The sequence below is a fragment of the Rosa chinensis genome, chromosome 5 (assembly GCF_002994745.2).
Source record: "Rosa chinensis cultivar Old Blush chromosome 5, RchiOBHm-V2, whole genome shotgun sequence".
NCBI classification, from domain to species: Eukaryota; Viridiplantae; Streptophyta; class Magnoliopsida; order Rosales; family Rosaceae; genus Rosa; species Rosa chinensis.
In genome coordinates, this window is record NC_037092.1 from 69,065,478 (window position 1) to 69,080,664 (window position 15,187).

General features: G+C 40.3%; 2 protein-coding genes across 3 annotated transcripts; one reads left to right on the forward strand and one right to left on the reverse strand.

The window, feature by feature from the left end:
• Positions 1-4,431: 4,431 nt before the first annotated feature.
• On the forward strand, positions 4,432-5,192 carry LOC112201936 (18.1 kDa class I heat shock protein). The gene has a single exon (XM_024342865.2). It carries the CDS (start codon positions 4,495-4,497, stop codon positions 4,957-4,959), a length of 465 nt encoding a protein of 154 aa, XP_024198633.1. The 5' UTR covers positions 4,432-4,494; the 3' UTR covers positions 4,960-5,192.
• Positions 5,193-6,024: 832 nt separating this feature from the next.
• Positions 6,025-14,123, reverse strand: LOC112202443 (wall-associated receptor kinase-like 1). Of its 2 annotated transcripts, XM_024343459.2 has the most exons (4): positions 13,968-14,123; positions 11,677-12,519; positions 10,895-11,011; positions 6,025-7,476 (listed from the first exon to the last, which is right to left on the reverse strand). In XM_024343459.2, the coding sequence occupies exons 2-4, from the start codon at positions 12,491-12,493 to the stop codon at positions 6,296-6,298; spliced, it is 2,115 nt and encodes a 704-aa protein (XP_024199227.1). In that variant the 5' UTR covers positions 12,494-12,519; positions 13,968-14,123; the 3' UTR covers positions 6,025-6,295. The 2 variants fall into 2 exon arrangements, with proteins under 2 accessions (XP_024199227.1, XP_024199225.1); XM_024343457.2 differs by lacking the exon at positions 13,968-14,123 and having other exon boundaries at positions 11,677-12,849.
• Positions 14,124-15,187: the final 1,064 nt, after the last annotated feature.

The following is a 15,187-nucleotide window of genomic DNA, read 5'->3' on the forward strand; positions in this document are numbered from 1 at the left end:
TGGTGGTGTCCACTACCTGTTGCCACTATCTCTATAAAAGAATTTAATATATTTTCATTATCTAACTGTTGAATTTTTGAAAAAAAATTCATCCCAATGTTTAAAAAAAAAAAACGATAATTGACAATTTTGCATTATAAAAATAGGGACTGACAAATTTTTTTAAATTACAATAAAAAATGTTATAAATACCCCATATTTCATTTTCATTTCTCACACCAAAATTTTTTCCTAAGCTTCAAATCTTTTAATTCTTGTAGAGCCAATCCAACGCCACCACACCCCACGCTGCTGCCGAAGTATGAATTGAAAACTGCATGGAAGTATTAGTTAAGTTCGGTTTGATAACAATAGTCGTATACCCATGCAACGCACTTTTTTTTTTTTTTTGAAAGGTGCAATGCACTTGTTAAAAAATGACAGTCTAAAGGGTAAGAAGCACTTCCTCAATTTTATGAATTTTTTTGTTTCCTTAGTTTACCATAATAATATTTTTAGGTAATTTTATCATGAACTTTTATTTTTATTTTTAAATTTATTTTAAATATTTTAAAATTTAATGAAATCTTTCACACCACACTTTAACTTGTAAGTATCTTTAGCAATGCTAGCCATTTTTAAGTCAAATTTAAGCCAAATTTACCCCATTTCTAGGGATTTCTTTTTTCCACTTACCCCATTAAGTTTTTTTAATTCACCCTTACCCAAAACACTCTAAGGAAGTCTTCCCTAATACTCCATTAAGTTTTTTTTTTTTTTTTTTTTAAGACTATTTTACCCTCACCCCTTTGTTACTTAGAGAGAAAATGAAAGAGAGAGAAACCATAAAAGAGTTCGCCGGAGCCCCGTCACCGGCAGCGGGAATCCGGCCAACTTTCACCGGAATCCAATCATCGGTCACTTGCTGCGCGCCCACTGGATTTTTCTGAAAACCTCGCCGGAGGTCCCCAACGAGATCATCAGAGATCTTATAGTTCGTCGGAAATGTTTATTGCCCCCAATAGACGTCTATTGCCTCCTAAATCCCCAATAGAGGGACAATAAACGTCTACTGCCCCCTAATAGAGGTTTATTGCCCCCCCAATAGAACTTTCGGTAGCCGGAATGGGAACTAATCTTCCTAAAATTAGACAAATAAAACTTTAATTAAAGAAAAAAATGAAGAGACTACATCAATTCAATACACGTCTATTGGGGGTAATAGACGTTTATTGCCCCAATAGAACTTTAATTGTCCATTTTTCTTTTCTTTTGGGCCTTTTGCCCCAATTTTACCACCAAAAAAAAAAAATGAAACAAAGAAATCGATTTGGGCACCCAATCGGATTTCAAGCAGTTCAACAGTGAGATGTGAAAGACGCTGCCGCCGATCTTCTCACCACCTCGGAGCCTCCACTGTGAAGCTGACCGAAATTGGAGGCGTTGCGTTCAGAATCGGGGCTAAGCCTTGTTGATCAGAATCGGAATCGGAACTGGGCCTTGTCGATCGGAGTCGGAATCGGAATCCCGGCTAGGCCTTGCCGTCGAGTGTCTTCACCGCAATCGGAGAAAACTCCAATCCATAGCCGGTCCTGAGATTCTAATGGCCTAAAGTGAAGAATTACGATGTGGCCTCCCATATATATATAATTTTTTTTTGGATTAAATTCTGTTTACTACCCTGTACTTTCAAGGGTTCGACAGTTCAATCCCTGCACTTTTAATTTAATCATAAAAGTCCTCGCACTCTCCAATTTCATCAAATCGATCAATTTCCTCACAATTCAGTCAATTTCCTCTGTTTAAGTGCTGACGTGTCCAGACGCCATCTGATCGATCAGATTTGTGGGACCTTCCCACATGCAAAATTCCCAAGCTACCCCTCAAATATACCTCCCTCCCCTCTCAGAGCTCTTCTTCTTCTTCTCAGCTCTTGGTTATGGCTCCTCACTTCCTCCACCGATCAATATGGCAGGAGAAGATGAAGAGAGACTGATAAACAAGAGGGGTGTTGGGTATGGGTTCATTCTTCAACCTCTCATCAGTGTCCTCCCTCGCGGCCAAAGATCATGCTCACAGCAAACCCAGAAAATTTAACCTAATTTGGTTGAGATGAGTCCTCTAGATTCAACTAAGATGCAGAAAAACCAAATCTGAACAAAATTCAAATCAAGATGCATATAAATCCAACATGAAAATCAAAACCAAATATATAGATCTCTTCCCAAATCAAAATTTCATTCTTCTACAAAATTTCATTTTTCCCAAATCCAAATCGGAAGCTCATTACCAACCACACCCAACCCACTACCGACCACACCCAGCCTAAGAAGCTAGAGCTCGTCTGTAGCTCCAACATCGCATTCCACCCCCGGCCACCGTCTGGGAAGCTCCACTACGTCGGCGGCGAGACCCAGATCATCTTTATCGACCTGACCATTGCATTCTCCAAGCTCCGGTTGAAGATTTTCTATCTCTCCCCCAACTCCCCTACTCCGGATCAAGCTCCTGTGCCGCCCACACGTCAACTCCAAAATTCTCACGGCGTTTGGTTTCGTTTTCTTCTGAGCAAACCAAACGCATGCGGCAGAGTCAAAGAGAAAGAGAGAGAGAGAGTGTTGTATACCAGATTTACGGACTCAGTTTTGATCTCCTTGACGAGCTGACCTCATCTGTCGCCTTGGTCATTTGGTCCGCTAGCTGGTCTAGCATCGCAGGTGACCAATCTGGGTGTAGAGAGAATAATTAGGAGCTGCACAAATCGATTCCATCATGGATAAGAGGAAGTTGCCCTTTTACTGCAGTGACGACCAGAGAAGAAAGCAGGGGTCGTGGGTGCCTAGAGAAGATTTCTGGTGCTTACGGCTGTGACGCGTGGGTTACTTTCGGGCATACCCCAATGACGGAGAAGCTGCCGGTGGATCGTCGGAGGCCGCTGAGCACAATGGTGGTGGAGGTGATGCGGGGTTATGCTTGGATACCCACTGGTGGAGGAGAGAGAGAGAAACCCAGTTCTAGTTTCTCTCTCCTCTATTTCTCTTTGAACAGAAACCCTGAAACTGCAAAATAGAAGGAAAAAAAGCTTTGATTCTGATGTTGGGAATTAGGCTGCTCGGGTGGGAAAGGGGAGGGAGATTGAAGGGATAGCTTGGGAATTTTGCATGTGGGAAGGTCCCACAAATCTGACACATCAGACGGCGTCCGGACACGTCAGCACTTAAACAGAGGAAATTGACGGAATTGTGAGGAAATGGATTGATTTGATGAAATTGGAGAGTGCGATGACTTTTCTGATTAAATTAGAAGTGCATGGATTGAACTGACGAATCCTTGAAAGTACAGGGTAGTAAACAGAATTTAATCCTTTTTTTTTTTCCTTTTTCGCACCAAGTAACAGTACAAAATCATGTATTTTGAATAAAACTAAAGGCGAAGTGGTGTTAGCTCAGTGGTTAGAGGGCCCACTACATAGGATCTAGGTCCTGGGTTCGAGTCACCATGGGGGTATGAGTGAAATATTTTTATCATCTTTTTTTTTTTTTAAGAAAAAGATGAAATTAATATGGAAAAAGGAAATGAAAAGTTCATATGGAAAAGGAAAAGGAAAAAAGAAAAGAAAAAAAAGTTGGGCTGGGCCACGGGGTCCAAGAAAAATTAACATAAGTAAAAGGAAAAAAAAAAAACTGAAAGGGTGAAGCAAATTTCGATCTTGGCCTCTGAAGTCACCTAAGTGATTGAAAAGATTAAAAAAGAGAAGTAAGGCAGGAATATGATTCGAACCATGGTGGAGAGAACGCATAATGACTTCGTTTCGCTGGAGCAACTCGCCATTTCGTATTTATTAAGGCGCGCGCGCACACACACACACACACACACACTATCTATAACATATATACAGAAACTCCGGAGGCCCTCGGGAGCCGGTGACATGAGACAGCCTCAGGCGGCAGCCCTGCTCCTATCTCTTCCTCCAAGTCTGGAGCCTCCATGAAGCGGTAGTGCCGGCATCGTGCTGAGAGAGAGAGAGAGAGAGAGAGAGAGAGAGAGAGAGAGAGAGAGAGAGAGAGAGAGAGAGAGAGAGAGAGAGAGTTTTTTAAATTTAGGAGCGAGATATCTAAAAGTACTAAATAGTCAAAATAGAGAGTCTACTAAATATGCTCTAATATAGTAAAAATTTAATTTTTAAATTCCAACATTTAATTCCGTTGACACTCCCTGTCCCTACTCTCACCTGTCTTCAAGAGCCCATAACGTAGCCTACTTTCAGCCCATATTTTTATTCTCAACAGTCCTAGAAAGTTCCCCGACCATTCTTTAGTTGCGTTGTACAAGGCCACGATGATGGAACCTTTCTCATTCTCAAGAGTCCTGGAAAGTTCGAGAGAATTGAAAAGTCCGAGCATTCTCCAGAAAATTCTTCGGTCTCCCTATAGAAACGCATCCAATCTTCCCTTCCATTCAACGTCAATCAGTGAAGCAAATACTCAAACTCTGTGATCGTCCAATCCATTCACAATGTCGCTTATCCCAAATTTCCGACGAAACAGTGTCTTCGACCTCGATCTCTGGGACCCATTCAGGGATTTCCAATTCCCTTCTTCATCTCTCTCCACATTCCCTGAATTTCCTGGCGAGAATTCGGCTTTCATCAACACCCGGATCGACTGGAAGGAGACCCCAGAAGCCCATGTGTTCAAGGCCGACCTTCCGGGGCTGAAGAAAGAAGAGGTCAAGGTTGAGATTGAAGATGACAGGGTGCTGCAGATCAGCGGAGAGAGGAAGATAGAGAAGGAGGACAAGAACGACAAGTGGCACCGGGTCGAGAGAAGCAGCGGCAAGTTCTCCAGGAGGTTCAGGCTTCCTGAGAATGCGAAGGTTGATGAGGTTAAGGCTGCTATGGAGAACGGGGTTCTCCGTGTGACTGTTCCGAAGGCAGAGGTGAAGAGGCCTGATGTCAAAGCCATTGAAATTTCTGCGTAATCCTGCAATTAAGATCTATCTTTCTCGGTTTCGCTCTCTCTCGTCCTATCAAAAATGATTGTTAATGCGTATACGTAACTGTGTCAATCTGTCATGTAATATTATGGATTCGGAACTTGTAATTTGATAGCATTTGCCAGTATGTTTTGCTTTGTGCTATATGAATGTGCTCTGTTTTTCTTTCACACCGATGAATCCAAATATCAAATAGCCTGAAATGGTTGCAATTATAAGTAGCCATCTCTCTCTGCCCTCTATTTGTATTTGCTTTCTCTTGGAGACGAAGGCTGCTCATATGTTGCAAGTTCAAGACCATATCTCTAGTATTTGAGATCAGACTTTACTCTGGGTCTACCTGAAACTCTGGCATTACAAGCAGGAATATTTTCAGGATACATATTTTCTTCTTGGGGAATTTCCTCTCCCTTTCTTCTTTAAACTTCCCTAGTTTTTATCTGTTTTTTCCCAGATACATATTTTCTTCTCCCTTCGTTTGTTACAGTATTTCTTTCCATGTTTTGCAAACTTTTTAAATTTAAGAACAATGATTCAAGGTCTTTACATCTACATTTAATAATTTTTCTATTATATTTACTTAAAATAATTATCTTGCTTAGTTTTTTGTCTCAAACTTTTAGAAGCATAAGCGACAAAAATAAAAATAAAAATTTAAGTAGCCTTAGATTAGCCCACCCCAATTTTGTATCCTGGACTCGCCACTGCACATATATAGAATCCAGATCCTATAATCATTAATCAACACACGGACTTGGGACTTGGTGAGTGTGTGAGTAATCATCTATGCCAGTTAGCTAGACTTCACCATTTGAACCTCAACCATCTTGCCTTTCTTCACTTTGTCCCATGATCACTTCGACACAAGTTTAAGCGGCATCATTGGATTGTATATATAGTAGCTCAACCATAAGCTACTATAATAAAATTTAAAGTTGGACACAGGAAATTGCAGAGCGGTCCGTAGAGAATTTGTTAGACGCTGAAATGACAAGAACCATCGAATAACAAATTTACCCAGAACAACCGGATCGGAGCATGGAGATAGAGTTTTGAGACAGTTTTGGGCAATCTCAGTACCTACATAATCAATACAAAGTATTTCATGGGAGCAAAGGAGAAGTTATGCTGTGCAGCCACCATTGACAATTCCTTACAATAAAAATCAACTGGGAACTTGCTGTTCGGGTAGTAGCATTCAGCATATTCTTACAGGCGCCAATGAACGTCAAATTGCCAATGTGACAAATATGAGTGCCTAATGAACATCAAATTTAAAGATATTATTTGTTCACCATGTCTTGAAGATAGTTGTGGAGGTTCAAGTAGTGATGAAGTCGATCTCATCACCGGCATACCTATCAGAAGCTATCCTAGATCCTACTGAACTTCCATCCCAACTATCAATCGATTTACTTCGTTGATCAGCATTTGACGCTTTTTCTGCAAACATATGGATATGGATGGACTCCAACTCTGCTGTCACCTCTCTCATTGTAGGGCGATTTCTTCCATTAACATTCAAACATCTTTTTGCAAGGTTGGCAACAACCTTAATATCTGTTTCAGAACCCTCTTTCAGAACTCGAGCATCGAGAATTTCGCACAGACTATCTTCTTGCATTGAAGTAATAAAATGTGAGGCAAGATTTCTGAATTCTTCTTGTGATTTTGTTACAGCAGAAACTGGTTTTTGTCCAGTCAAAAGCTCAACAAGGACAACTCCAAAGCTATAAACATCACTTTTCTCTGTAAATTGACTTGAATGAAAGTATTCTGGGTCCATATAACCAAACGTACCAAGTACACATGTGGTCAGGTGGGTTTGGTCAATGCCAACGGATCTTGAAGTTCCAAAGTCAGCTAGTTTTGCTCTGTATTTTTCATCTAGAAGTATGTTTGTGGACTTGATGTCTCTGTGAAAAATGGGACATGAAGCTGCGGAGTGTAGGTAGAAAAGTGCTCCTGCAATTTCAGTTGCAATTCGTAACCGTATTTTCCATGTAAGTGGAAATTCCTCAATCTGACCTTGGATATACTTGGAAAGAGTTCCGTTTGGTATGAACTCATATACTAGAAGCGGAACTTCATTCTCTAAACAACAACCCAATAGCTGAACGATATTTCTGTGGTTGATTTGGGAAAGGATGACAACCTCATTGATGAAATCCGAAAGTTGGCCTTCGCTCACCATTTTAGACTTCTTAATAGCCACGATCCTTCCATCTGTTAGCATGCCTTTGTAAACAGTACCTTGGCCTCCCTGGCCAAGGATTCTATCAATATTGAATTTGTCAGTAGACTTCTCCAACTCCTCAGATGTAAACAACTTAATCTTCTCAACGTTAACTTCACCCGACGATAATTGTTGTTGTAATAGTAAACCACCATTTCTCTTGAAAAACAACTCCTTGCGTATTTTGTTTTTCCTTTTCTGAAGGTATTTGTATACCAACCATGCACCAGTAAGTAATAATAACATCCCAACGCACCCGCCGACACCTACATTGCTCAGCAAAATGATAATTAAAAGGCAAAATACGCAAAACAATAAGTAATAAATACATGCACCTTCTCCTTTCAAAAAAAAAAAAAAATACATGCACCTTCTAACCAAAAGCATAAAGAAAGATAAACAAACAATAAACTTTGAAAGGTTAGCAACTTTAATTATTGTAACTTATTAACTTAATGTTGAAATTTAAGCATTTAACTCAAAACTAAGTGGCAAAAAGGAGAGACTAGCCTAAAATTTTCTTATGCTGTTACAAAATATACATTCAGTATTAACTATTAAGTATTCAATGACTTGTCTTAGTAGTTCAATGGCCATCTGTATGTAAAAGATAGATACCGGTAATCTATAATATTCAGGGCATTTTTAAATATTAACTATTAACTTTTTTCTATCACTTTTAAATAAATACTTGTAGTATTGTATGCGGAGGCTTTGGCCATCGCATTGCAATATATGCAACAAGCTTGACGGGTCAGTCACATGTTTGTGGGTTCATCGTTGGCTTAAGGATAGTGGTGGTGGGAGGAGGAGACAAAGCAGTGTGAAGGGTTATGGTTCTCTACTACAGGCTTGAGTAATCTACTTCGGTGGATTTTTATAATTTGTAGGATCAAGATCAATAGAGGTGGTGGAGTTGTTTTCTCCGGGTTCCCTTTCTGGGCTCGGCGAAATTTGGATATGGTTACTTTGCTGATCAGGTTTCAACTTGGTCATTACAACTGCAGTGGTTTCCATGATTTGCTGGCGAGGCAGGCTGCCTGAAGTCGTGGCAGTATCATTGATGGGGATGTCAATGATGCAGGTTGGCTGGGTGGCAGGTGGCTATTGCCTTGTCCTGACTTTGATTCCTCGGTCTTGGGTCTAGGGTTGGACATATTTGGTTCGGTGCAATTTCGGGTCATCTCTGGAGGCTTGGTTTGCTAGGCTTTCAAGGAGAGGGTGCCTTGTCACCCTCACCCACGGAACCACCGCTACCAAGGATCCACGGATCAATCCGACTCTGATCGGGAAACAGATCATGATCGAAAAACATGACAACCGTTCTACACCAGCATCACCGATTACATGACCTTGGTACCTTGATACTAATGCTCTGCATTGCCCAACACCCACGACAAGGAGCCTCGACATTGCTAGATTAAATGGAAATCGGAGAAAACCACAAAGAATTTTTCCGTCGCTCTCTGCTCAAACCCTACGGTTTTTTTTCTTCTTAATATGGAACTTTCTGTTAAATGAATTGTTATCACTCAACCGAACATACTGGAAGCAAAGATTTCGAAATTTGTGACTTAAGGAAGAATATTAACTATTGTTATTTTTATGTTCATTTAAATAGTTCCAATTTAATGTTTTGCATGACCAAAAAAATTGTACATTTCGACCCTCAAACTCTTAATTTTGATTTTACTCTGGAATCTAAGGGGAAAAAGATTGTCTCTAGTACATTTATGGGCAAGGTCCAGTTTGAAAGCACATCTTAAGTTTTGCAAAAAATCAGGGGAGAATTCAGTGCACCAACATGCACTTGTACCGACATAAATGGATGGTTATATTATATTAAATACACTCTTAGGTTATTAATAAAAATATTAATTATAAATATCAAGAGTTGAGATCATCTTATAAGTGTTAGGTCATTTGCACAGTCAGTGCATAGAATAATTTCCAAAAAAAAACCTTTGGATTCACATTTGCTCACTACCAGTACTTTGGTAGTGATACTTCCACTCAATATAAAACTATCATGTGTTATGAAACATAATTATAGTTAATCATGATGTTTCATTAAATATATATATATATATATATATATATATTTTAAGTATTTAATTGATTTTATATGACATGACAAGTTTTAATAGGGATTGATATCACCACAAAATAAAAGTGATGAGCAAAATAAAAGGAAACAATTGGCATAACTACTTTCAAGTACTTTTAAAATACATTCTATATTATGGTGACAAGTTGACTTATGGTTAACGAGATACCCCAGGACCTAGCGCTCTGCTAGGGTTTATCGTCAACCTATCACCTTCGACAAAATTTCCAAAATTTTCAAACTTTGATGGCCATGGCCACTGCTAGCCTTGTGGCTAATTGTTTCTTGTTTCTTATTGTTTTCGACTGGTTGTTAGGAGCGCCACCGTGGATTTAGCTCCCTGTGGTTGTCTGGGATGGCAGTCTGTGGTTCTGGTGGTATCTATGGGGCCGTGCTCTGACTGTCTGGCGGACTGGGTCACGGATTGGAGTTGTCCGGTTGGTTTCTCAGAGATGGCTATGTGTTGTCGTAGGGCGAACATGTTGGTTGACAGATGATTGTGGTTCAAGTCAGTTGCTGGTTCTGGATCGAGGGAAATGGATGATGATCGTACCGTCGACACTGGGGACTCGTTGCAACGTCAAAGTATCGCCGGAGTTGGGTTGATCCGACCAGATCAGGGGACCGATTAAAGCTTGGGTGACCTGGTTGTGTTGGGCGTCTCCGATCGGCTTTGTCCCGATCTCGGATCTGGTTTTTTCATTGCTTGCAAAGGTACTGGAATTGATCAGAAATTGATTCGAGGTGATCAGGATTTGGCGCTAACTTGGGTGCCTTTCGATCCTGGAGATGGTGCAATCTCGTCGGCTGCGATCCACGGTGACGACGGCGGTGGCTAGCTGGGCTATGGAGGAATATGGGAGGTGGCCTTTGCTATTTCGCCCTACTAGGCCGGCTGGGCCTGTAACAGGCTAGAGGGCCTGTCGCATGACTGGAGGTGGATGGATTGGGTCCTTCGACTTTTTAGGGTCTGGTTTGTCTCTGGAATGGGGGTTGAGAGTACATGCTTTCTCTCTGCTCTACCTATGAATTGGGTCGTATTGGCCCATAGCAAAAACCAGAGCCTTAGTTGGAACCTTTTTATTGTAAGCTTCGAGGTTTCTAGGTTTTTGTTAGAATAATGGTGTGTGAATTTGGATGTACTCGGGATTTTTTTGGATGTTATTCTTCTAGAATAGGATTTCATGAGGTTCTAAGGAACGATTCTTTCTGTCGACCTCATAGGGGTGTTTTGTTTTTATACTGCTTGCTGAATCTTAATGAAATGACTGACCTATTTCCTTCAACAACAAAAAATATACTGATGGTGAAAAAAAAAATACATTCTATATTTTACAGTTTCTTTATTTATAATTAATTGTTTAATTACTGGAAAACAAATTGTTTAATTAACTCAAAACGATTTTGGGTCTCCAGAATTCAATTGTGGCTGATAGGCATGGATGGTTTTCAAGCAAATCGTATCAGCATAATTAATGGCACACATGGTAATCAAAATATCTCTAATTTGGTTGGTTTTTTTTAGAAAATAATTTTTAAATAAAGCTTTGAAACATGGAGTAGTCCGATTGGCATACCTGAGAGGACCCATTTCACAACATGGCTATCGGCCCCACAATAATACATTGCGGGATGGTTCACACACTTGCTACCCGGTGAGCACACACTGGGCCGAATTGCGCATTCATCAATGTCTAGAATTGATCACAAAAACAATAAAATTGAAAATGTAAATATAAAAAATACGGAATAGTTGGAAATATAAAATTAAATAGAAATATATACACATATATAAGGGACTATTATGCATGATTCTGCACTTTTTTTTTTTCTTTTTTTTGTTTCTTACTATATATCACTGAAACACACTTTTTATGATAAGCCTAACGCCCTGACATATTTAGGGCGTCTAATTTCAACTACCGGTCATAAAACATCAAGAAACAAAATGTGCAAGCTAATGGCAAGTTACAATGATACTTCGAGGCCTATTAAAGGACACAAAAGAACAACCTAATATCCGCGCAGCTCATGCTCAAACATGCATTTGAAAAGCCTGACATGGTCACGGTGTACACATATTAACCTACCCTACACTTGAATAAGTTATGTCTACAACTTTCGTTGGTGGTCTAGGAAACTAAATTTTTAATTAGTGAGATATCAAAGCGTTGTAAAGATGGATAGATTTTATAAATCAATGGATTTTATCTTTTAAAATGAAATGGGAAGAACCAATATCTTTTTTTTTTTTGACTTTGTCAAGGGGAGGAAGAACCAATATCTAAATACTAACAAAAATATTGAAGGAAAGGAAAGAAATAATGGCGGCTAACTAGAGGTTTTACGAAGTGCTTACCACGACAAGGCGCGAGAAGGTATGGATTTCCTTCGAAGCCAGAACTGCAGTAACAATTGAATGTTGTTCTTGTTTGATTGCTTTGGTCAATCGAGCAAAAGGGTGTTGGATCCGTGAAATACCACTCGGTATCTTCTAGGAAAGATTGAAATGGTTGAAATGAAGAAGTAGCTTGATCGTTGTTTAAAGTCCATTCCAGCACCACAGGAACGCTGCTCATGTTCTCAATGGCATAGTAACTTGTAGCAGTAAACCAATCTTGGTCAACCAGAAACGCCCGGTCTTTGCAACCAGCACCACCAGGTGCGCTTCCGTTTGGATCCCTCTTTATGCTAGCATTGATAACTGTGAGAGATGAAGGAATAGTAGTTTGGCAGCAGTTATCACCAGTGTCACAGGGCGTGTCAACGCTGTACCCGTTCTCTTGACATCTTGACCTGCACCCACCGACGATTAACTCATCGGAGCTAATCACGGCAAGGAAGCTGCAACTCACTGCAGTAAATCTATTGAACTTCTGAGAGTAGACGAAAGGGCTGCCCGTGAAATCTCTTGGTTGCTTTGCTTCCTTATTAGGGCACAAGGAAGTAACGGGGCTGTATACCTGAACCCTGTCTGCATTTTCAGCAATGGTAATGTTCCCTATCTCCATTTGGGTGTGCCTCAGGACGGGCTTCCACCCGGTGGACTGGTTGCAGTCGATTTGGAACCACAAGTCGTAAAAGCAATCTTCATCGCCGGATTGGCCAATTCCGAAAGGGTATTGAATCGAAACACCGCTGCAATTTGTTCTGCACCCAGGTTTTCCTATCGGCATGGGTGCTAACTGATCTGATGCTTCTGCTGTAAATGACAACACCAAAGTGAATACCAATATATGATGATGAACTAGCATTCGCATTGTCATTGATCAATCGTCTCCTGAGTATAGTTTCTTAGCAATGAAGTAGTATACTACATGAATCTGTAAGCAAAATCAGTGACCACTATCATAGTTTAAAGGAAAGCCAAGAACTTGAAAAACCCAAACAGAAAAAAGAACATGAATTTTTTTTTTTTTTTGGTCAATAAAGATTTTTTCACGGCTGCTTCATGTAGAGAAATGGCACGAACAAATAAACAATAGAAACACAAATGGACTAGTGGTCAGTGGATAATGAAATAAACTTTCCAACAACTTGGAATATGGGTGGATCTTAGGTATGGCCTCTCAGGTCAAATAAATACACAGCAGACACAGGACTGTTGGTCCAAAAAAACAAACGGCAGACACCTCCTTTTTTGAAATAAAAATATCAAACAATCTTTACTTTTTTAAAACTTTCTGCGCGTGAAATTTCTTATTCGGTGGTCGCAGATGTGCGTTGGTTCCAAAGAACTATCAGTACCTTGGTGGTGATACCATCTCTCAATATAAAACTGTCATGTGTTATTGAAGATCCTAGAAGGAGCCTAGAGGGGGTGAATAGGCTCACAGCCAATTTTTTCGTTCAAAAACCTTTCTCAGGGATTGCAACAGGGTGATCAATCCTGAGAACTGATAATGAACAGATTGTATTGTAAATTCAACAAACCAACTAAAGCAATAAATAACACATGTTTTGTTGACGCAGTAAAACCCTATCAAGGGAAAACATCTGCGTGGCCCTTACTCTTGAAAGACCAAAACCAAGTCACTAATGAAACAGATTACAAGTTTACAACACTTGGATTGCACTGACGCGACAATCCTTCTAGACTAACTCACTAGACTGTTGTAATCACTCCTTGCTAATTGTTTACACAAGTTAACAACTCAGAAATCTCAACTATGACACAAGCTATGAACGCAGCAAGTTCGACTTGGAGATTTCACCTTTGAAGCTTACAATTCCCAACTGAACTCATGGGATGCAAGAGATGAATATGCATGAATGGTTTTGTGTTTTTCAAATTGTTTTCAACATGGAACAAGACATTTTGAAAAACAGAAAACCAAAGAGATAAACTCTTGATAGACAAAGGGACTGAAAAACAAAAGTATTTTCAATACCCGAATAGGAACAGAGAACCCATATATATAAAGGAGAAAGAGAAAGGACAGTTCACTCAAAGAACCGTTAAACTCAATTGGAGAAGGTAAACCCATACCCATAATTTCAGATTGCCCGTGTAAACCCATGCTCCTAATTTCAATTGGGAAACCAATTCAAGAACCCAAAACACTCAAGCTCCATAATCAAAATTGACATAGGAAGGGAACCCATGAAAAACCATTGACTTTTTGAAAGAGATGCCATGTATGAGCTTACTTGAGCCATGATGAAGAGGGGTCTTCTTTTGATCTTCAAGTTTGAAGCTTGATCTTGGACAAGATAGCAAGATGAGATGGGATTGGGAACCACGACAACAAGGCAGCAACGTAGCAAACTGTGATGAGGTTATCAAGTTGTAATTGAACTAATTCTTCAAACTTGGCCTTGGCTTTCGACAGCAACACAGCCACACAAAAGAGAAGAAGAACCAAGTTGCAATTAAACTATTATGCCAAGATAGGGAAGCTGACAGCAAGGCAGCAAACTGATCTTCAAGTCTTCACGTGGGTCTTTGACAGCAAGACAACCACAATTACAGCAATGGTAATTAAACAAAGCAATTATGGTCTTGGGCTGCAAACAAGGGCTTCTAACTCTTGGGCTTAGTGGGTAGAGTGTTTTGTTAAAGTGAGGAATGCCAATACAAGTTATACTAACAGTTATGAAACATAATTATAGTAAATTATGATGTTTTATTAAAAAAAAAAAAATAAGTATTCAATTGATTCTAGATGACGTGTCAAGTTCTAACAGAGTAGTGATATTACCACAAAATAAAAGTTGGAGCAAAATAAAAGGAAACAATAGGCATATGCTTCTCAAAACTACTTTCAAGTACTTTATATATATTTAACTTTTTCGTTACATTTATGACATACCTAGCGGTCCGCTAGGGTTTTAGGAGTGCCGCTGTTCTTCAGTCGTTGAGTCCCTGCACCTTCTCCATTCTCATGGAGCTCCTTTCAGGCCTTTGACTGTTCTTGAAGTGCCTCGGCCTTTTGGGAGGCGCGGTTGTGTTGGAGTGCACTGGTGGTTCTGGGTTGGAGGATAGCGGTTGTCCTTCACTGATGGTGGTGATCGGTGATGGTGGTTGCTGGTCTAATTGGAATCCAGATCGAGGGGTGGGCTCGGTGGTTCTCTTCCACTGCGTTCTTCATGAATCGGATCGTCTTTATGGCGGCTCTACTGTGGGGAACGCGTGGGGGACGAGTATGGTTGGGCCGAAGCTGATGATTGACTGGGTTTTGGTTCTAAAGCGGTGGGGGTTGGATTCCATGATTGTAGAGGCAGTGGCCGGGTTGGGATCGCATCACCGGCTGCGGCCTTGGATGTTGCGACCTAGGTTTCGGTTTTGGATCTGGGGCTATTAAGGGATCTAGATTTGGGATCCGGGTGGGCCTTGGAATTGGGATCTGACTCATTCTTTTTGGTGGGCT